The sequence below is a fragment of the Theropithecus gelada genome, chromosome 6, assembly GCF_003255815.1.
Source record: "Theropithecus gelada isolate Dixy chromosome 6, Tgel_1.0, whole genome shotgun sequence".
In the NCBI taxonomy this organism is placed as follows: Eukaryota; Metazoa; Chordata; class Mammalia; order Primates; family Cercopithecidae; genus Theropithecus; species Theropithecus gelada.
The window spans coordinates 67,671,700-67,694,414 of NC_037673.1; the positions used below are offsets into that span (position 1 = coordinate 67,671,700).

General features: G+C 42.6%; 1 protein-coding gene across 4 annotated transcripts in view; it reads left to right on the forward strand.

Annotated features, from left to right (window-relative positions):
- MAP1B (microtubule associated protein 1B) overlaps positions 1 to 20,140 on the forward strand; it is a 103,033-nt gene extending 82,893 nt beyond the window's left edge. For 2 of the 4 annotated variants that reach the window (XM_025386850.1, XM_025386852.1), the window contains 3 exons: positions 4,394 to 10,895; positions 14,110 to 14,348; positions 15,663 to 20,140. In XM_025386850.1, coding sequence (XP_025242635.1) covers positions 4,394 to 10,895; positions 14,110 to 14,348; positions 15,663 to 15,818 — 6,897 coding nt within the window. In that variant the 3' untranslated portion in view covers positions 15,819 to 20,140. Of the gene's footprint in view, positions 1 to 3,810; positions 3,862 to 4,393; positions 10,896 to 14,109; positions 14,349 to 15,662 lie in introns of all 4 variants that reach the window. The other 2 variants (XM_025386849.1, XM_025386851.1) reach the window with 2 other exon arrangements.
- The last annotated feature ends 2,575 nt before the right edge of the window (positions 20,141 to 22,715 follow it).

The window sequence follows — 22,715 nt, forward strand, 5'->3', positions numbered from 1 at the left end:
TCATCTTCAATTTTTACCCACAGTTCTTCAAAACCCTGCTCGCTGTTCTTCAAACTTGTTCCTCTGTCAAGAAAGGGAGGCGAAGGCCAGGTGCTGTGGCCCATGCCTGTAATCCCAGTACTTTGGGAGGCCAAAGTGGGAGGATCACGCAAAGCCAGGAGTTCTAGGCTGCACTGAGCTATAATCTGCACTGCACTCCAGCCTGGGCAACAGAGCAAGATTCTATCTCTTAAAAAAATAAAAAACCCAAGTATACTTAAAACATTAAAAAAATAAAAAGAAGAGGAGATGGGAGGGGTATGGGGGGAATTCAGGAGTTTAGTCCTGGTCATGTTTTAGTGCCTTGAAATCAGACAGTTGGATTTATGAGAACAGAGCTCAGGGAACTCAGAGTTGGGCTGGAGATATTAATTTGGAATCCATTAGCATATTAGAGGTATTTAAAGCCCAGAAGATAGATGATGTGACCTAGAGTGAGAAATATTTTAAGAAGAGAAAGGGGCCCAGGTCCAGTGTTGAGAGGTCATGAGGCCAAGAGGAAGGAGCCAGTAAGGGAGACTTATTTCAGGTTTTTGCTTGTTGGTCTAATTTCTCTAAAATGTCATGACTCAGACTGGACACCCTATTTCAGGAGTCATTTGACCAGGTTAGGATTGTGAGAGTCGATAATGTCTATAGTTTTCAGTACAATCTTCTATTAAAGAAGTCTAAAAGTGACTTTTGACCATCACCATACACCATTAAATTTCAATGGGGAAGAGATGCAGGCTTTGAGGGGCTCTACAATTTATATAATTTAAGGGCTCTTTTTTAAGAAAAATGAAACAATTATTAATACACAATTAAGTACAGGGCCATGCCAATGAGGTACCTTGAAGTTTAAGCTTCTTTGGCTTCATGATAAATCCATTTGACCATCAACTAAAATCCCTGAGTCTTTTCCATGGATATTATTGTTAAGCCACATCTCCCAATCCTGTAGTTAACCCTGCTGGTTTATTGAACCTTACATTTATCCCTTTAAAAAGCCATCCTGTTAGAGTTGACTTAGCCACCATCATCCCCATTTCAAGAGCTTTTATAAATACCTTAATTCTGCCATCCCACATTTTGCTGTCTCTCATTTTCATACAATCCACAGATATACTCATGACTTCACCATTTTCATCCAAGTGAATACAGGCCAGGTAATGAGACTTGAGGCCGCCCATCATAGACCTCCCTCCAGGTTGACATTAAGCAGCACTAGTTACATGGCTGGCTGGAAATCCACCTAATTCTGCTATCACACTGTTCAGGGATCCTATTAAATGTCTTGCTAAAGCCCAGAGATACACTGTCTACTGTATTTCCTCATCAGCCAAGCAAGTAACCTAATCAGAAAGGAAATGTAGTTAGCAGGCCATGGTTTAGAATTTCAAATCTTGTTTCATTAATATCATCTGCAGTAAAACCATTTATTTATTGTATCTTCCTTCCTCTTCCAGTATGCCTGCATTTAATCAGAAAAAGTAATTCACAAAAAAGATTATCTTTGTCCCAAAGCATATTCCTCCCAGTTGCATCTGTCATCCAACTTTGCAAGAACCAGGGTGGCGCTCAGTGTGGTTACATCTGAAGCACCCACTCCAGGAAGACAACATGTGTTGAACAGCCAAGTTTGGCACACTGATCAACAAACATCTCCTGAGCCTGATTATGTATTGAGGAAACAAAGATAACTAAAATACAAAGATACAGAAGATATATTTCCTGCTATCAGATATGTTTAGAGTAGTGGGTTATAATAGGTACCTTTTACCATGATGATGATTTCCCAATTTGTTCAGAAGAAGCCTCAGTTTCCAAGTCTAAGAACTAGTCACAAGTTTCCTTCCCACTCTTAACATTGTTGGATCCTCCTTATGGTTCTCATCTATTCATTGAATAAGCTTGATTGGGTGCTGCCTTGGGCTGGCCACTCTTAAGACCCTGTCTTTGCCCTTGAGGTACTCTCTACTCTGGAGTTGGCCCACAGGTCTGGAAAGAGGCTGTGGGGGAAAACACAGGCTTCATTCTGTTGTGTAGTTCCAAGGATGTAGGAGTTGTTCTTCCTCCTCTTCCCTCTGCCCAATTCCATCTGTCTGTTTTATGACTGAGGGCTCTGTCCAGCCCTGTCTCTGCGTTCTTGTCTCATCATTCAGAGTGTGCTGCTGTTTCTTTGGAGGGACCAGATTTTCCATCTCCAGAAAGAAACCTGTCAAAGCAATGCTGGCTTTCTTTTCTGCTTTGCCTTGTACATCACGGTTGTTCATTCACCAGTGTCTCTTGGCTATCTTTCATGACCTCTGACTTCTCAGAATTCTGTGCAATCTTGTTTTGTTTTGGGGTAATTTCCTGCATTTCATAGAAATTCTCTGGATAGAGGTGAAAAGAGGAAAAGTAGGAAGATATTCCTTAAGTCTTTCTACCTTCTGCTTCAACCTGGTGATTACATACTTTACATAAAAAGAGCTAGTGATTGAATGCCCCCTACTAACAGCTGGATTATACCCTTGGCTGCCACACCTCTCAGCTAGGGTAGAATTTCAAAAATTAAAATGAACTAAACTTAATTTTTAAATTTCACTATTAAAGATTCAGCAGTTATCCTAGATTTGCCTCCTAAAATGTATTATAAAACATGAAGAGTTTGTAAGTGCTCTGTGTGAAAATTGGGATCTAGAGACTTTTAATTGTGCTACAATGATTGTGATGAGGGTCTCTGCTAGTTATTGTACAAGAAGCCATATTCGATGCCCTATGTTTGCGTTGGCCTGCAAATCATTGGAGCAAAGATGCCTGTCCCCTCCACCCAAAGATGGTTACCATTTGCTTTTTCACTTTTCTTAGCTCCCAAAATGGAGTTGATTCCTACCCTTTTTATAGAAAATTGTGAAGTGAAGTCACAGAAAAACAACAAAGTTTTATTATTTTGTTATTTTGCGACCCTCTACATAAAATGTTATGCTTAGGACTAATATGCTAACAAAACAGAAATGACTGTTTTACTGCAACGTTGCAGTCTGGAAAATTCAGATTCTATAAATTATTCTTATAAACATTCATAATAGTAGCCTCAGAATGCTGATAGCCAGGAGACAGAGGAAACTAATCTAATACTAGAAAGTTAGAGTTCAGACCTGCTGGCTCAGGGATGCCTGGACCAAATGAAACCTTGGCTTTAACACTTGATCATTTGTCATCCAGAACACAGAGCCCTTTTCAGTCAAAACTCTGAGCTGATTTGTGAGCTTTACTGAGATGGAAAGAAGATTGGAGTTGATGGCATGATTCTCCATCACTAATTTGCTAGGCTAAGACCATGAAATATGTGGCCATAATATGGAGTGAGAGAGAAAGTAGTGTTTTTATTAAACCATAATTTCTGTTTTGGTCCTGATTTGCTTTTCTGTGTTTACATCCTTGGGAAGTACTAAACAATGTGTTGAAAAATGTTTCAGCCACATTTGATCTCAGCTGCTCACACCCAACTTGCCCTGAAAAGAATGGGAGCAGTAAGAGAACAGAGTGGCTCACTGTGGAGTTAAATATGAGCAAATGGGGAACAGATTTGGCCACTGGCTTTTATAATTATCCAGCCACTTTAATGTCATGGCTTTAATAAAAAAGCATTTGTATCTGCAGAGAATCTTCTGGGTGACCCCTTCATGTTTTAATCAGTGTGCACTGATACCAGAAACCAGTAATTTTTTGTAGTAACAGGCAATCCATAACTTCTTGTCTCCTATGGGGAAAAACCCACCAAGGTTTTTTCCTTTTTACATACAGATTCTAAAAGGAGGCCGCAACAAGTGCCCTGTTAATCTGAATTTCTTTGAGGTGTCAATCAGGCCTTTTTTTTTTTTTTTTGCCAAGTCTAGTGGAATAAAAGAAAACATTTTTATTAGTGATGAAATGACTCAGACAGCTTTCTCTTGATATAGTTTAATGTTTTTTAAAGGGCATCTTTGCCTTTACTCTAGGGATAATATTCAAAGTGTTTCATAACCACTGCAGCACAATCCCCAATTGCTCAGGTGGTCACTGGTCTTAGAACTGGAGCAGAGTTCTGGCATTCCCCTGCTGGGCAGGAATAGATGGTGGAGGGGTTGTCGGGGAGGTGCCGGGGTGAGTGGGTGCTGGTTGAGGTAGAAGCCAGTAGTATCGGGGCTCAGGACAAAGGGCTGTTCACCTTCTAGTAGGGAAGTGTTTCAGCATTTAAGCAACCAGCATCGCTACATGAGTGCATGTCTGAAACTGGTCCTATGTGCATCCTGTGATCCTATAACACATAGTTATAGCTGGAGATGATGGATTAGTGATGATAATCACTTACACCTTTTCTTTCTTTCTGTCTTTTTTTAAAACCCAGATCGGGGAGTTACTAAGCACCACCCATCCTGCTAACAAAGCCAGCTTAACCCTGTTCTGTCCTGAAGAAGGGGACTGGAAGAACTCCAATCTTGACAGACACAATCTCCAAGACTTCATCAATATTAAACTCAATTCAGCTTCTATCTTGCCAGAAATGGAAGGACTTTCTGAGTTTACTGAGTATCTCTCAGAATCAGTGGAAGTCCCATCTCCCTTTGACATCCTGGAACCTCCCACATCGGGTGGATTTCTGAAGCTCTCCAAGCCCTGCTGTTATATTTTTCCAGGAGGGAGGGGAGATTCTGCCTTGTTTGCAGTGAATGGTTTCAATATGCTCATCAATGGCGGATCGGAGAGAAAATCCTGCTTCTGGAAGCTCATCCGACACTTAGACCGAGTGGACTCCATCCTGCTCACCCACATTGGGGATGACAATTTGCCTGGAATAAACAGCATGCTACAGCGGAAAATTGCAGAGCTCGAGGAAGAACAGTCCCAGGGCTCCACCACAAATAGTGACTGGATGAAAAATCTCATCTCCCCTGACTTAGGAGTTGTATTTCTCAATGTACCTGAAAATCTCAAAAATCCAGAGCCAAACATCAAGATGAAGAGAAGCATAGAAGAAGCATGCTTCACTCTCCAGTACCTAAACAAATTGTCCATGAGACCAGAACCTCTGTTTAGAAGTGTAGGCAATACTATTGATCCTGTCATTCTTTTCCAAAAAATGGGAGTGGGTAAACTTGAGATGTATGTGCTTAATCCAGTCAAGAGCAGCAAGGAAATGCAGTATTTTATGCAGCAGTGGACTGGCACCAACAAAGACAAGGCTGAACTCATTCTGCCTAATGGTCAAGAAGTAGATCTCCCGATTTCCTACTTAACTTCAGTCTCATCTTTGATTGTGTGGCATCCAGCAAACCCTGCAGAAAAAATCATCCGAGTCCTGTTTCCTGGGAACAGCACCCAATACAACATCCTGGAAGGGTTGGAAAAACTCAAACATCTAGACTTTCTGAAGCAGCCACTGGCCACCCAAAAGGATCTCACTGGCCAGGTGCCCACTCCTGTGGTGAAACAAACAAAACTGAAACAGAGGGCTGATAGCCGAGAAAGTCTGAAGCCAGCCACAAAACCACTTCCTAGCAAATCCGTGCGCAAGGAGTCAAAAGAAGAAACCCCTGAGGTCACAAAAGTGAATCACGTGGAAAAGCCACCCAAAGTTGAAAGCAAAGAAAAGGTAACAGTGAAAAAAGACAAGCCAGTAAAAACAGAGACCAAACCTTCAGTGACTGAAAAGGAGGTTCCCAGCAAAGAAGAGCCATCTCCAGTGAAGGCCGAGGTGGCTGAGAAGCAAGCCACAGATGTCAAACCCAAAGCCGCCAAGGAGAAGACGGTGAAAAAAGAAACAAAGGCAAAGCCTGAAGACAAGAAAGAGGAGAAGGAAAAGCCAAAGAAAGAAGTGGCTAAAAAGGAGGACAAAACACCTATCAAGAAGGAGGAAAAACCAAAAAAGGAAGAGGTGAAAAAAGAAGTCAAAAAAGAAATCAAGAAAGAAGAGAAAAAAGAACCCAAGAAAGAGGTTAAGAAAGAAACACCGCTGAAGGAAGCCAAGAAGGAAGTTAAGAAGGAAGAGAAGAAGGAAGTGAAAAAGGAAGAAAAGGAACCCAAAAAAGAAATTAAGAAGCTCCCTAAAGATGCAAAGAAATCATCTACTCCTCTATCTGAAGCAAAAAAACCAGCTGCTTTAAAACCAAAAGTACCCAAGAAGGAAGAGCCTGTCAAGAAAGATTCTGTTGCCGCCGGGAAGCCAAAGGAGAAGGGGAAAATAAAAGTCATTAAGAAGGAAGGCAAGGCCACAGAGGCTGTCGCTGCAGCTGTCGGCACTGGAGCTGCCACAGCAGCCGTGGTGGCGGCAGCTGGAATAGCGGCCACTGGCCCTGCCAAAGAACTTGAAGCTGAGAGGTCCCTTATGTCATCTCCTGAGGATCTAACCAAGGACTTTGAAGAGTTAAAGGCTGAAGAGGTCGATGTAACAAAGGACATCAAGCCTCAGCTGGAGCTAATCGAAGATGAAGAGAAACTGAAGGAAACCGAGCCAGTCGAAGCCTACGTCATCCAGAAGGAGACAGAAGTCACCAAAGGTCCTGCCGAGTCCCCTGATGAGGGAATCACCACCACTGAAGGGGAAGGCGAATGTGAACAGACACCTGAGGAGCTGGAGCCCGTCGAGAAGCAGGGAGTAGATGACATTGAAAAATTTGAAGACGAAGGAGCGGGTTTTGAAGAATCCTCAGAGACTGGAGACTATGAAGAGAAGGCAGAAACTGAGGAGGCTGAGGAGCCAGAAGAGGATGGGGAGGAACACATATGTGTGAGCGCCTCTAAGCACAGCCCCACTGAGTATGAGGAAAGTGCCAAGGCGGAGGCTGATGCATACATCAGGGAGAAGAGGGAGTCTGTGGCCAGTGGGGATGACCGAGCCGAAGAAGACATGGATGAGGCCATTGAGAAAGGAGAGGCTGAACAATCTGAGGAGGAGGCTGATGAGGAGGACAAAGCTGAAGATGCCAGAGAGGAGGAATATGAGCCGGAAAAAATGGAAGCTGAAGACTATGTGATGGCTGTGGTCGACAAGGCTGCAGAGGCTGGTGGTGCCGAGGAGCAGTATGGATTCCTGACCACACCAACCAAGCAACCAGGAGCCCAGTCTCCTGGCCGAGAACCTGCATCTTCAATTCATGATGAGACTTTACCTGGAGGTTCAGAGAGCGAGGCCACAGCTTCTGATGAGGAGAATCGAGAAGACCAGCCTGAGGAATTCACTGCCACCTCTGGCTACACTCAGTCTACTATTGAGATATCCAGTGAGCCTACCCCCATGGATGAGATGTCTACCCCTCGAGATGTGATGAGCGATGAGACCAACAATGAAGAGACGGAGTCCCCTTCTCAGGAATTCGTAAATATCACCAAATACGAGTCTTCATTGTATTCTCAGGAATACTCTAAACCTGCTGATGTTACACCACTCAACGGATTTTCTGAAGGATCAAAAACAGATGCCACTGATGGCAAGGATTACAATGCTTCAGCCTCTACTATATCACCACCCTCTTCCATGGAGGAAGACAAATTCAGCAGATCTGCTCTACGTGATGCTTACTGCTCTGAAGTGAAAGCCAGCACCACGTTGGACATCAAAGATACCATCTCAGCTGTTTCAGGTGAAAAGCTCAGCCCATCAAAGAGCCCATCCCTGAGTCCATCTCCACCATCACCCTTAGAAAAGACCCCCCTGGGTGAACGTAGTGTGAACTTCTCTCTGACGCCCAATGAGATTAAAGTCTCTGCAGAGGCAGAAGTAGCCCCGGTGTCTCCTGAGGTAACCCAAGAAGTAGTTGAAGAACATTGTGCTAGTCCTGAGGACAAGACTCTGGAAGTGGTGTCACCATCTCAGTCTGTGACTGGCAGTGCTGGTCACACACCTTACTACCAATCTCCCACCGATGAGAAATCCAGTCACCTCCCTACAGAAGTAATCGAGAAACCACCAGCAGTTCCAGTGAGTTTTGAATTCAGTGATGCCAAAGATGACAGTGAAAGAGCTTCAGTAAGCCCCATGGATGAGCCCGTGCCTGACTCAGAGTCTCCTATTGAAAAAGTTTTGTCTCCTTTACGCAGCCCGCCCCTCATTGGATCCGAGTCTGCCTATGAAAGTTTTCTCAGTGCTGATGACAAGGCTTCTGGCAGAGGTGCCGAAAGCCCCTTTGAAGAAAAGAGTGAAAAACAAAGCTCTCCAGACCAAGTAAGTCCAGTTTCTGAAATGACTTCCACTAGTCTTTACCAAGACAAACAGGAAGGGAAAAGCACAGACTTTGTACCAATAAAAGAAGACTTTGGCCAAGAAAAGAAAACTGATGATGTTGAAGCCACGAGTTCTCAACCAGCACTGGCTCTGGATGAAAGGAAATTAGGAGATGTTTCTCCCACACAAATAGATGTCAGTCAGTTTGGATCTTTTAAAGAAGACACTAAGATGTCCATTTCTGAAGGTACTGTCTCAGACAAGTCAGCTACTCCTGTTGATGAGGGTGTAGCAGAAGACACATACTCTCATATGGAGGGTGTGGCCTCAGTGTCCACAGCCTCAGTGGCTACGAGCTCATTTCCAGAGCCAACAACAGATGATGTGTCTCCTTCTCTGCATGCTGAGGTTGGCTCCCCACATTCCACAGAAGTAGATGACTCCCTGTCAGTGTCTGTTGTGCAAACACCTACCACATTCCAGGAAACAGAAATGTCTCCATCTAAAGAAGAATGCCCAAGACCGATGTCAATTTCCCCACCAGACTTCTCCCCTAAAACTGCAAAGTCCAGGACACCCGTTCAAGATCACAGATCTGAACAGTCCTCAATGTCTATTGAATTTGGCCAAGAATCTCCTGAGCACTCCCTTGCTATGGACTTCAGTCGACAGTCTCCAGATCATCCTACAGTGGGTGCAGGTGTGCTTCACATCACTGAAAATGGGCCAACTGAAGTGGACTACAGTCCTTCTGACATGCAGGACTCCAGTTTATCACATAAGATACCGCCTATGGAGGAGCCGTCCTATACCCAAGATAATGATCTTTCTGAGCTCATCTCAGTATCTCAGGTAGAAGCCTCCCCATCCACCTCTTCTGCTCATACCCCTTCTCAGATCGCTTCTCCTCTCCAAGAAGATACTCTATCTGATGTTGCTCCTCCGAGAGATATGTCCTTATATGCCTCGCTCACCTCTGAAAAAGTGCAAAGTCTGGAAGGAGAGAAGCTTTCTCCAAAATCTGATATCTCTCCACTCACCCCACGAGAGTCCTCTCCTTTATATTCACCTACTTTTTCAGATTCTACCTCTGCAGTCAAAGAGAAAACAGCAGCTTGCCACACTTCCTCTTCTCCACCCATAGATGCAGCATCCGCAGAGCCCTATGGCTTCCGTGCCTCAGTGTTATTTGATACCATGCAACACCATCTAGCCTTGAATAGAGATTTGGCCACACCTGGCCTGGAGAAGGACAGTGGAGGGAAGACACCTGGTGACTTTAGCTATGCCTATCAAAAGCCTGAGAAAACAACTAGGTCCCCAGATGAAGAAGATTATGACTACGAGTCTTACGAGAAGACCACCCGGACCTCAGATGTGGGCGGCTATTACTATGAGAAGATAGAGAGAACCACAAAATCCCCAAGTGACAGTGGCTACTCCTATGAGACCATTGGGAAAACCACCAAGACCCCTGAAGATGGTGACTATTCCTATGAAATTATTGAGAAGACCACACGGACCCCTGAAGAGGGTGGGTACTCATATGACATAAGTGAAAAGACCACCAGCCCCCCTGAAGTGAGTGGTTACAGCTATGAAAAGACTGAGAGGTCTAGAAGGCTTCTGGATGACATCAGCAATGGCTATGATGACTCTGAGGATGGTGGCCACACACTTGGGGACCCCAGCTACTCTTATGAGACCACTGAGAAAATTACCAGTTTCCCTGAGTCTGAAAGTTACTCCTATGAGACAGCTACAAAGACGACACGAACCCCCGATACTTCCACATACTGTTACGAGACTACAGAGAAAATCACTAGAACCCCTCAGGCATCCACATATTCCTACGAGACTTCAGACCTATGCTACACTGCAGAAAAGAAGTCCCCCTCAGAAGCCCGCCAGGATGTCGATTTATGCCTCGTGTCCTCCTGTGAATACAAGCACCCCAAGACAGAGCTTTCACCCTCCTTCATTAATCCCAATCCTCTTGAGTGGTTTGCCAGTGAAGAGCCCACTGAAGAATCTGAAAAGCCCCTCACTCAATCAGGGGGAGCCCCACCGCCTCCAGGAGGAAAGCAACAGGGCCGACAGTGTGATGAAACCCCTCCCACCTCAGTCAGCGAGTCGGCCCCATCCCAGACCGACTCTGATGTTCCCCCGGAGACTGAAGAGTGCCCCTCCATCACGGCTGATGCCAATATCGACTCTGAAGACGAGTCGGAAACCATCCCCACAGATAAAACTGTCACGTACAAACACATGGACCCACCTCCAGCTCCCGTGCAAGACCGCAGCCCTTCGCCACGCCATCCTGATGTGTCCATGGTGGACCCAGAGGCCTTGGCCCTTGAGCAGAACCTGGGCAAAGCTCTAAAGAAAGATCTGAAAGAGAAGACCAAAACCAAAAAGCCAGGTACAAAGACCAAGTCATCTTCACCTGTCAAAAAGAGTGATGGGAAGTCTAAGCCCTTGGCAGCTTCACCAAAACCAGCGGGCTTGAAAGAATCCTCAGATAAGGTGTCCAGGGTGGCTTCTCCTAAGAAAAAAGAATCTGTGGAAAAGGCAGCAAAACCCACCACCACTCCTGAGGTCAAAGCTGCACGTGGGGAAGAGAAGGACAAGGAGACCAAGAATGCTGCCAATGCCTCTGCATCCAAGTCGGCCAAGACTGCCACTGCAGGTAGGTTGAGAAGGCCGGGCATTGGATATATGCCACAACCATTCCACTTAATTTACAACCTTTATATTTCCCTGTTTGGCTTTGTACTGGGAAGATGAGGGAGCACAATTGATGCTTTACCTTCCCTGTACTCCTCTCCTCTGCCCAAAGGTATATATCTCAGTCCAGTGTGGCCTTAAGGCTTGGAAATAGCTCAGTGTATGGTTCAAAGCAGCTGTGATTCATCACATGGGATTCCTGATTTTGTGCCATTTTGGAACACAGCAACTACAACCCTGTTCTAAATCTTCAGAACCAAGGATGTGTCTTTCAAATGCTTCTGGAAGACTGGTTTCAGCCATGCTGGCCCCAGAATCCAGCAGGGTAACACAGGCCAGGAGCTCCTAAAGGCCTAAGGAGAACCAGAGGTTTCACACCAAGACTGGATCGACCAGTCTAGACTGAAGATTTAGAGTCCTTTTTTTAAAAAAAATTAAATTTTAAAATTAAAAATTTTTACATTTTTATTTAAAACATAACCAGGTTGGAGATAAATCTTCATTAAAGGCAGTGTTCCATTTTCATGTCAGCCAAAAAGTACTATAATTTCAGGTGACCAGTGAGTATCCAGGGAAAATTAAGAGAAAAACATTGATGACTCTTTTCTTACCCTTCTCTTACCCATGGCCTCATTAGTAGAGACTCAATGCTATTTCAGATTAAAATTCCACTTGGAAGCTGGGTGCATGGCCTCATGCCTGTAATTTCAGAACTTTGGGAGGCTGAGGTAGGAGGTTAGCTTCAGCCCAGGAGGTTGAGACCAGCCTATGCAACATAGCAAGACCCTATCTCCACAAAAAAATGTTTTTAATTAGTTGGGTGTGGTGGCATATGCTTGTAGTCTTAGCTACTTGGGAGGCTGAGGCAGGAGGATCACTTTAGCCCAAGAGGTCAAGGCCGCAGTGAGCCAGAATTGTATGTATCACTGCACTCCAAGCCTAGGCGACAGAGCAAGACCCTGTCTCTCAAAAATAAATAAGCAAATGAAATTCCACTTGGCAGGAGCAGATATCCCTGATTTTTGATCATTCATGTTTTGGTCATGATTCCCAGATTTATCATGTTCTCGGTAATGACCTGGGCTTTTGATGGAACTGGTCTCTGCAGTACTGCTTCATTTTGTTGCTTCACATCAATCACAAGGATTGGCATTCATACATTTTATTTGCTTTAGGTAATTATTCAGAGATTTTAGATCACAATTCACAAAGTGTAATATAAATGGACCCAAACATGTAAGGCACAACATAATTTAAGTAACATTGCCCTGATTTATTAGGGAAAATCTGATAGAGTAATCTTTGCAGCTCTCCAATTAAGTACACTTTAGGATTTAGATTTGTTAAAACTACAAGTTTTTACTTTAAACAATATGGAGTATCAATTTTAAGACTCAGTTCTCAGCACATTTGGTCTTTTTACATGCACGTAGAAAATAATCGGAATTTTTTTCATGTTTAAAATGAATGACAAACCACCAGATAATTAACCCTTTCATCTGAAAGAGTTGACAACTGACCTGCACTTAGGGAGAAAACATGAAATCCATTTAAACAGATAAAACCAACTGAAATTTACTCCCAAGTTTGCCAGAACATATACATCCTAACCCACACAATTGACTTTTTAAAAACACTTTTTGGACATTTAAAGAGGTAATTTAAAGGCAAAGTAATAAGTGAAAATGAGTTAATTTTCATTTATTTTGGAGATGCTTTTAGATGTCTACAAAGGCAAAGTTGCAGTACTAATTGACTTTTAAAGCAAACCTGGGCCAACTTTCAGCAGTTCTGTTGGTTTGTGCTTCTGTGAGCAATATTCATTTGATGTTGATGGTAGTGATTTAGAGTAGAGGGGGAAATTGCAGACATGTTTAATTACTGGAAGAACTGTAACTCACAAACTTCTACTACAAGTCAGAATTCTTTAGGAGGCCCCCACTGGGTATTTTGAGGGCTTTCAGCTCAGATTCATTAAAATAACCTATTGATCTATTCATGGAATGAATTAGCTTATCCAATTATTACTTTGGCTGATTCTCACCACTCCCTTACCCCTCTAAAAATAAAACTGGACAGTTGATAGAATTAGCTGGTGGTTTTGAATCTGGGATGATAGTCTTTAAATATCCTATGGAGAAAGAGGATTAAGCATATAAAATCTAGCTGGTGTTTTAATTGGCTTTACAGCAATGAAACCAGCTGCATGTTAGAATCACCTGGGGTGCTTTTAAAAGACAGTAGTGCCAGACCCCAACCCAAACCTACTTAAGTCAGACTCTAGAGAATGAGGCCTGGGTGTCAGTATTAAGCATCCGAGGTGATTCTAATTATGTAGTCAGGCTAAAGAACCACTGCCTCAAAATGCTAGTTCTATTAACGTTTCAAAAGCTTTAAACTTCCTAACTGGAACAAGTTAGTTTTCCCAGGCCTTTGTGATTTGACTGGGGTTTTGGTTGCAGGCTGATATGTCCTGATTAGTTAGGGAAAGCCTGGTCTTTCTGAACCGTCCTTTGCCCAAGTTCGGCATCCAGCCTTGTCTAGGGAAAGAAGCATCAGTTTTCAGAATACTGTGCTAAGGAGAGAATATGGTGTTTCATCAGTTTGTGAGCGAGACTGAGGTGCTGAGGGCCTTGGAAATCATATGGGGTTAAGATCAAAACTATTTACTAAGTGGAACGTTAGGGTATAATACCCAGCTGTGGACAAAATTGCAATCATGAGACGCTAAAGTGGATTACTAAGATAACTTAGCTATGTTTTGCCAAATACAGATGTTTTCTTTTGACTTTTAAAATGTACTTCTTAGATCACTTATCAAATAAAGAAGCACATTAGCAGCTTCTTTAGGAGGGGTATTATATCTAGTGCCATCTTGGGAAAGGCCTTCAAACTCTTCTTGCTTCCTAATGTTGGCTGTCCACAAAGGGAAACCATCCCATTCTTCACTTCTCCTATTGAGATGGTAAACAACCATGTTATGTTTTGTCACATTGCTAGCGCAAGTGCCCTTGACAGATTCCCAGGGAGATAGAAATGCTGTCACCACTTTGCATGTCCCAGAGGACCTGCTCGTGATTGAGTAGGGAAGGTGTGATTGAGTAGGGAACATGTGCTGGATGTATGGTCTCTTCACCTTGCTATAACCTTGCTTTGTCTTTGTTTATTTACCCAAGGACCAGGAACTACCAAGGCAACCAAGTCCTCCACTGTGCCCCCAGGCCTCCCTGTGTATTTGGACCTGTGCTACATTCCTAACCACAGCAATAGTAAGAATGTTGATGTGGAATTTTTCAAGAGAGTACGGTCTTCCTACTACGTGGTGAGTGGGAATGACCCTGCTGCTGAGGAGCCCAGCCGGGCTGTCCTGGACGCTTTGTTGGAAGGAAAGGCTCAGTGGGGCAGCAACATGCAGGTGAGAACTCCTCAACAGTGTCTGCACTGCAGATTGAGCTGTGTCCAGAGGCAATGGGAAGGAACCATGTTTAAAGAGGCGCCTCATGTGGCTGGCTGTGGATTCACATGAGGAGCCTCCTGTGTCTATCACACATGAAATATCCTGAGAACAAAGTCAGTTTAACATACAGTAGGTAGTACAAGAAATAATATTCTTGGCACCACCAGCAACCACAGCCTTGGAGGAAAGCCACCTTAACTAAAGCAGAAACCATTTATCTGCAAAATGGGCCCAAGATTCATTGCCCTTCCTCCAGTATGCCAAGAGTCTTGTGTGTGTGAATCAAAGCGGTCATATTTCCTTTCTTCCTTTGTGTTTTATGAGTAGACTGTAGCTAGGAATAGGGCCATTTAGAAAAACAGCTGTCCATGTGAAATTCCACAGTAGGAGCATTGCTGAATATAGTCCCTCACAGGACACTCCCAACTCCCAAACATCAGGCCTGACCACAAACCATCCCTTATTTATTTAATGACAGGGTCTCTCTATGTTGCCCAGGCTGGTCTCGAACTCCTGGCCTTAAATGATTCGTAGAGTGAGCCATTATTAATTCAGCTGTGATGTTTGCTTATCAAGTTTTATTTGTGGTTCTGTATAAAATTACATAGTAAATTGTGCTTGTATCATATTATATAGAATTACTTGTTATTTAATCATATGAAATCTAATGAGAGGCACCCAGTGGCTTCTTACTGAATACTAGATGGAATTTATACTATTCAGGACATTACCTACCCACCCCATACCTCCATACCTCCATCCCCAACCACACACATAAAGTAAAGGTGCAGATCTTTGTTCTCAGGACAAAATGTTAGTTACGCACAATGAGTGGGCTTTTGAGGGCTTTGAAGTGCATGATAAAACTCCTTGGATTAAATATGCAACATCTTTTATGCAAAACTTACCAGTTGTGTTAAAGGAAATACAAGAAATTGTACCCTAACAGAAGCACTTTCTTAGCAGTAAAGAACTGAGAAACTGACAGTGAATGTAGATGAACGAATTGACAAGTGATTAGTTGCCTTTGGTTCCAGCCTTCAATTTCCCTTACAAACAATAGCTTTTCTTTGCAGCTTTATTCTGGTTCCTGGAAAATATACATCGAAAAATCCTTTGCATTTCTTGAGGAAAATAGAAAATTTTTCTCTCATTTCCCTTCTTCTTCCAGTGGTCTAATACCTTGCTATTCATTTTCTTTTTTTCCATGGTTTCTGTTTCTGCCCTTAAATAGCTTTTTTTTTTTTTTTTTTTTTTTGTCTCTCCCTGCAGGTGACACTGATCCCAACTCATGACTCAGAAGTGATGAGGGAATGGTACCAGGAGACCCACGAGAAACAGCAAGACCTCAACATCATGGTTTTAGCAAGCAGCAGCACAGTGGTTATGCAAGATGAATCCTTCCCTGCATGCAAGATTGAACTGTAAAAAGCAAGGCCAGCCACACCACAGGATCTGAACTTTGTTTCCAGAAATTCTTCAATTTGAAATCACCTTTTCTAAAAAGTCCATTCATCTAGTTAAGTCGCTGAACAATTACCTGCCAAATGCTATACTGTGTCATGGTGATGCAAGTCACTAAATTTCTCAGTTTTTGCTGATTGCTAAGGGAAGTAACAGTATTCCCACAATAGGGTTCAAGTTCCTGCAAAATTACCTACCCCAGTTCATCTTTGCTGAACATTTGGAAACCATGCACTAGCCAACCCAACTGACTTCTGCTAGGTAGAGGCATTTGTCTTAGAGAGAGAGAGAGCGCGGGAGAGAGTGAGAGAGAGTGAGAGCACAAAGAGAACGCAGGAGAGAGACGGAGAAAGAATGAGAAAGAAAAGGAATGCAAGAGAAGGAGATGTAATGACAGAGAGTTCTGGTGAGATACCCAGAGAGAAAAAGAGAGAGCAGGGTGGGGTAAGGAGGAGAAAATAACCAACAATTAGGTCTGTATTTTCTCAGGCAGTAGGCATTCTTTAGTCTACATAGGCAAAGTTTTCCATTTTTGTCAGTCTGAGTCATCAAAAAGAGTCTTAATTTTCTAAAACAAGTTGGCTAGAAGAAAAGTAAAAAGAACAAAACTTGTTATGAGGGCATGTGATATTTTCACATCTTAATTAAGCTCCTTCAGTTTGAAGGCTGCACACTGACATGATGTAGTGAGTGTAGACTGGCCATGCAAGTGGTTTGGGCCCCATTCAGAACTCTCAGACTCTAAACACACAAGTAGATTGATCTAAGGCATGCTCCCAGCATTTGTCCACCCACTTAGTCCACTCTGAGTCGATTAACCTGCATGCAGCAACACCCAAGTCCACCCCAATTAACTGAAGCAAATACCAAAGCAGTTGGGAGTACATATGGTAGACAATTTGCCTTAGGAAGTGACTTGAATGTACAAAGATACTTGATGCACTTATTTTTTAATGTGAGACAGCAAGTTTATAAAACATCCCTATAGGATTATAGATACTTAAAGGAGCACATGGGTGAGCGCGTGTGGGGGTACTAGAAGCTGGTCTGATTGGTCCAACAGTTTGATGCTGAGTCATGTGTGTTGAATCCCACTTCAGTGCACCTGTGGCCTCTCAGTCAAACAAGTTGTGCCTTTCACAGCTTCTTTACTACTGCAAGTTCAAGACTGAAATGGCTTCTATGATCAGAACTGGGAAAACAGTGAATCTTACGGTGGAAGAGGTTCTCAGCAAGTGTACAGTATTTACCTTTGTCTTACATTGGCTTTTTAAATTTTCCATTAATTTCAACATAATTATGGGAACAAGTGTACAGAAGAATTTTTTTTTAAGATATGTGAGAACTTTTCATAGATGAACTTTTTAACAAATGTTTTCATTTACAGGAAATTGCAAAGAAAATTCTCAAGTGATAGTCTTTTTTTTAAGTGTTTCGTAAGACAAAAATTGAATAATGTTTTTTGAAGTTCTGGCAAGATTGAAGTCTGATATTGCAGTAATGATATTTATTAAAAACCCATAACTACCAGGAATAATGATACCTCCCACCCCTTGATTCCCATAACATAAAAGTGCTACTTGAGAGTGGGGGAGAATGGCATGGTAGGCTACTTTTCAGGGCCTTGACAAGTACATCACCCAGTGGTATCCTACATACTTCTTTCAAGATCTTCAACCATGAGGTAAAAGAGCCAAGTTCAAAGAACCCTAGCACAAATTTGCTTTGGGATTTTCTTTTCTGGAAAAAAAAAATAAATAAAAGAAATAGTACATTGAAAACAAATGAATTCTCAACTCCTACGGTTCATGTAGAGTTTAGAGAAAATTTCCATCATTGTCATCATTGAACTGTGAACCTGGGAAGCCAGATCATGATTAAAACTGACATCAAGTTTCAAGTTGCAGATCAATGCACCCAGTGTTCAGATGCGGCAAACCTCTCCGTGACAACTGTGTTGTGCTCTGTCACATTACATTTCCTGCAGACTCTAAGATCTACGGAGTAGAGAACAATGACCTCATTTTATTTTCTATGTTAGTTATTTATTTCAAAATTAACATTTTAGTTTATTTTTGTCTGATAAGTGTATGTTTTGCACTGCTAACTACAATGAGGGTTTAAAAAAACGCTTCTTCAGGGTCCTTTCACTGAGGACCTGTGCAGTCTACTTAATGCTGTGAATTACGTTTTTCAAATGTTTAATTTTTTAAAGAAAATTAATATTCTATTTTTGTTAGGCTTCTCTAGAAATGCAGCTTTTATTTATTACCCCATTTCTTTCAAGTCCTTGAAAAATAACATATTAAGGGTACAAGAAATTAACACATGATGGAAAAGTCATTGTGACGCAAATGAATTTCATTGAGTATAAACGCATCTACTTCAAACTTATTTTATAAGACAACCTAAGATACTCGAGATAATTATTTAATGGTTAGCTCTTAAGTTGAATTGGTCTACATAATACGTGGGAAGAAAACCAGATTTTTAGCCTTCTTGCCAAATCCAGACCTCTGGTTGATTTTTCTTTGACAGAAGATGAAGTAATTTTCCAATTTCCCAAATTAAATGTATTTAACATGTACATTATTTTGGTTTAAAAACTATAAACATTGTAGGAGAATTATAGCCAGTCTTCAGTTATAACCACTCCACCCCCCTCACTTTCTCTCTCTCTCTCTCTTTTTTTTTTTTTTGCTATGGGATTTAATGGGAAAAATATATAAAAACTGTCACTAGTCAGCTGGCTCTTTTTCCTATGAAATCTATCAGTACCTTTCTCCATCCATTGTTCTCAATAATGACCACAGAGCCTGAGTATACCAAGAAAACCAATATTCGCATTACAGGTTGCTCCTGTCCTTCCAGACACCTTTCCTGCCTGTGTGACTAACCTAATTTTGCTAGTTCCATAAATACACGATTAGTTTAGTAACAGCCATCACAATGTACCATGTACATTCTAAGTGAGAGCTAAAGATCGACACAGACTTCTAGGAGCTTTGTTCATACTGATTACTTAATCCAATTGTATAGATTGAATATTTGAGTGGAAGGAATTTACACTCTGTTTAAACGATGGGATTGTATTGAGATAGCACTCATGATCATGACCTTTTTGGTAGTATTCTTAAACAAAATTCTACAGAGACTAAATGTTAGAGATCCTCCATTTTCAATTTTAACCAATTCTGTCCCCTTTCTCAAAACCCTGAGCCCTGTGCATGCTTTCTCAGTCTTGTGGTGGGACTGGATACAATGACTAACTTCCCCTCCTCCCCCTTTTAAACACCATTTTCCATGGAGTTCAAAAAAATTTTTTTTCCTTAACGTTACATATCATAGTGAATGGTTTCCCCAGTGTATATGAATGTTTTAAGTGTCTCCAATAGCTTATGCAGTCTAGGAGCTTTCCAATACTCATTTAATTAAGATTTAATCATTTGCTAATGGAAATCTTACCACCTTTCATTTTCCCTCTATTACCAAATTTCAGCTCTTAGGAGCTGCTCTACAATTCTCAATTTGCTTTTCTTGCCTCTCTTTAGTCACCTGTCACAGGAAGTTCCTGCTCAGTAATGATATTGTGAGTTAGGATAATAACTTTTTTTTTTTTGTGCTTCAGATTTAGAAGAAAAGATCCTGTTTCCATTTGAAAGGAACTGTAAGCTTTTATCTTTTAACCAACTGAACAATACACCAAAAGCAGCCTAGGGATGAGCATTTCTTCGAAAGCAATTAGGTTATTCACCTGGTATTAAAACTATTTACTGTTAAAAAATCTGTGACTTCATGAAGTTGATTTTTAAAGGCAGCATCAAAAACTGAAAAGGAAGGGAAAACATAAGCAGCTTCTCTGCATCTGTTTGGAGCTCCCCAAAACGGGGGCCATGGAGAAGTGGCATCAAGACCGGGCTGCCCTTTCGAGAACACCCTGTGGCAGTTCAGAGACACGCTTGTCCTCCACTGCACGCAGCCCCTCTTTCCAGCACTGGAAGGAAGTGGTGTTGAGCCCGGCCGAGAAGCACTTCACACTCCTCTCTCTTGTTCTGAATGGTGTTTGTGTCAGTCTGCAGCTGTGTATGGTATTATGTCTTATAATCCTGCATCACTTCTATCCTATCCAGTCATATCTAATGTAGAAAATTAGTTTCCAGTGAAAGTAATATGTAGTGCTTTTATGATATTTGTGTGCAATATCCCCTCTTCCATTGAGGATATTTGATGTAAAGGAAAAAAAAAAACTCAGTTCCACAATAAAATACAAAAGTGGCAAAAGTTCATGTGTGTGCTGTGCTGTCTTTTGCTTTGTGTTCCTGAGTTGGGCTTTGCCACTCACGCAGAATGCTGGGCAGTCAGGGCATGACGGCAGGGACTGACTACGTTCTTTTCAAGGTGGGCTCCCTGGCTTTTGGCAAACTCCTGAAAGGGTCTTGCTAATACTTGCAGCTGCTACCTCATTAACTTTTATTTTTTTTTATTATTTTTATTTTTTTTGAGACGGAGTCTCGCTCTGTCGCCCAGGCTGGAGTGCAGTGGCCGGATCTCAGCTCACTGCAAGCTCCGCCTCCCGGGTTCACGCCATTCTCCTGCCTCAGCCTCCCGCGTAGCTGGGACTACAGGCGCCCGCCACCTCGCCCGGCTAATTTTTTGTATTTTTTAGTAGAGACGGGGTTTCACCATGTTAGCCAGGATGGTCTTGATCTCCTGACCTCATGATCCGCCCGTCTCGGCCTCCCAAAGTGCTGGGATTACAGACTTGAGCCACCGCGCCCGGCCTCATTAACTTTTATAGCCAAGCCCTAGAGGATGTGAGCGTCTAAGGACAGAAACTGGGAGGTGAAGGGAAGGAACAATTAAAATTATTGCTTAAAAAGAAAAGAAAAGAAAAAGGATAGCTGGGTGCAGTGGTACATGCCTGTGATCCCAGTACTTTGGGAGGCCAAGGTGGGAGAATCATTTGAGCCCAGCGGTTCAAGGCTGTAGTGAACCATGATTGTGCCACTGCACTCCAGTCTGGGCAAGAGAGAGACTGTCTCTGGAAAAAAAAAAAAAAGAAAAAAACAGATCAGACCAGAACCTATCATAGAAAAAACAGATCAGACTAGAACCTATCATATTCAGCAATTGTGCTCAGTACCTTATCTTTCTCTTAGTTCCTTGCTCACTGTTACAGAATATCCTCTATCTAACTAACATCATATGTTATGGTTTTGACTCATACCCAGGAACTAGAAGTTGTTGGGAAAAAGTGATTATATATGTAGCAAAGAATACCTAACAAGAGGAGGATTTCCTCCCCGTCATTCAAACGATTATTGCACATTTACCCTGTACCTGGCAGCGGGTTGTATTACGAGATATAACCTAACTGCTGCCCTGACCGATTGGGGGAAGACGGACCAGCAGAGGCAATGATACCACATTGTGACAGGGGCTCCTAAAATTCAAGAGCGAGCTTAGGTGACCACAGGAAAAGCACCGCAAATGATGTCTCGGCTGAGCTCTGGAGTGTGTGCGCGCGTGTGTGTGTGCATCGGTCGGACCAAAAGTAAATTCCAGGCAGAGGCAAGAGCTCACACGGCGTCTCAGCAGAGAGCAGGATCAGCATATGTTAGAGAGCACAGACTGCTCACAATGGCAGTGTGTGGATGGGGAGGCCCTGGCCCTTCAGTTTCCCCCGGTGTGGCCACAAAAAACTTGCCCAGAAAGTTCTCAATAGAGACCTCCAGGACCAGGCCCTGCCTGTCTGCAGAGATGGTCCTTTAGCCTCAAAAGACCCCTGCAGCCTGTCCCGAGTCATTATGATATTCCTTTGTGTGTCATATCCACTCCTTTTGATCTTAATTTCCCCCTCCAAACCATGGGGCTACATTGAATGGTCCCATCAGAAATCACTGCTTGCTAAGAGGGATTCTGAAATCCCTCCAGAAATTAAAGGGTTAAGCATGTGAGGACTCAGGCTGGGAAATCATCACTTACAGATTTTAATTTCATCTATCAGACTCAAATTAAATAGTAAATAAGTTGTTTTCTATTCCACTGCCAAATTGTTCAGTTCCAGGAAGCCTTACTTCTGGCCTGAAGCCAGGGTGGCAAACTATCTTGGTTAGCTCAGGATTGCCCTGATTTCAGCACTGAAAGTCCTGTGTCCCAGAAAACCCCTTAGTCCCTGGGAACCACTGAGGGCTAGTCACCCTACCTGAACCCTGCCCTGCTGTTTACATCCCCTTCTCGCCACATCCAGGCACAGTGGAAGGGGAAAAGTTGGCATTAGTGTTCCTTCAGTTTCTTTTTTCTTATCTTCTGAGAAAATCAACAAAGGTCTGTTGAGGTCCTGTGATCATATTTTCTCTTCTTAATTGTACCGCTCATTTGGGATGATTTTCTATATCCCTACAATGCTTTTTAAAAAATACTCCTGACTCATGAATTCTTGGTCCCTTGCATAATTTCCGAACTATTTCCTCTTTGATCTTGTATTGTATGTCTTGGAAATTCACTCGAGCCATATATGCAGTTTTGGTCACAGCCAGCTCGTTTAATATGAGCAGTTCTTCTGGATACTTCTCTAGAGGTTATTGGCAATGTTTTCACAGATGGTGGAGCAGAGCTTCTGAGGTCTGCTTGATTCACAGGGAGATCTCTCCATACACCAACAGACGCAGCTCTATTTCATGGCTCAGATTGTCCCCACTAAAACCAGAAATGCATGCTGCTTTAATGCAGTCTCAGGAATTTAAATGCCATGTGTAGACTGATGATTTTTATGGTCATATCTGCACCCTGTACGTCATCTCTTACCTCCAAATTCATATATCCAGTGCCCATTAAAATCTCCACGTGGATATCCAATAG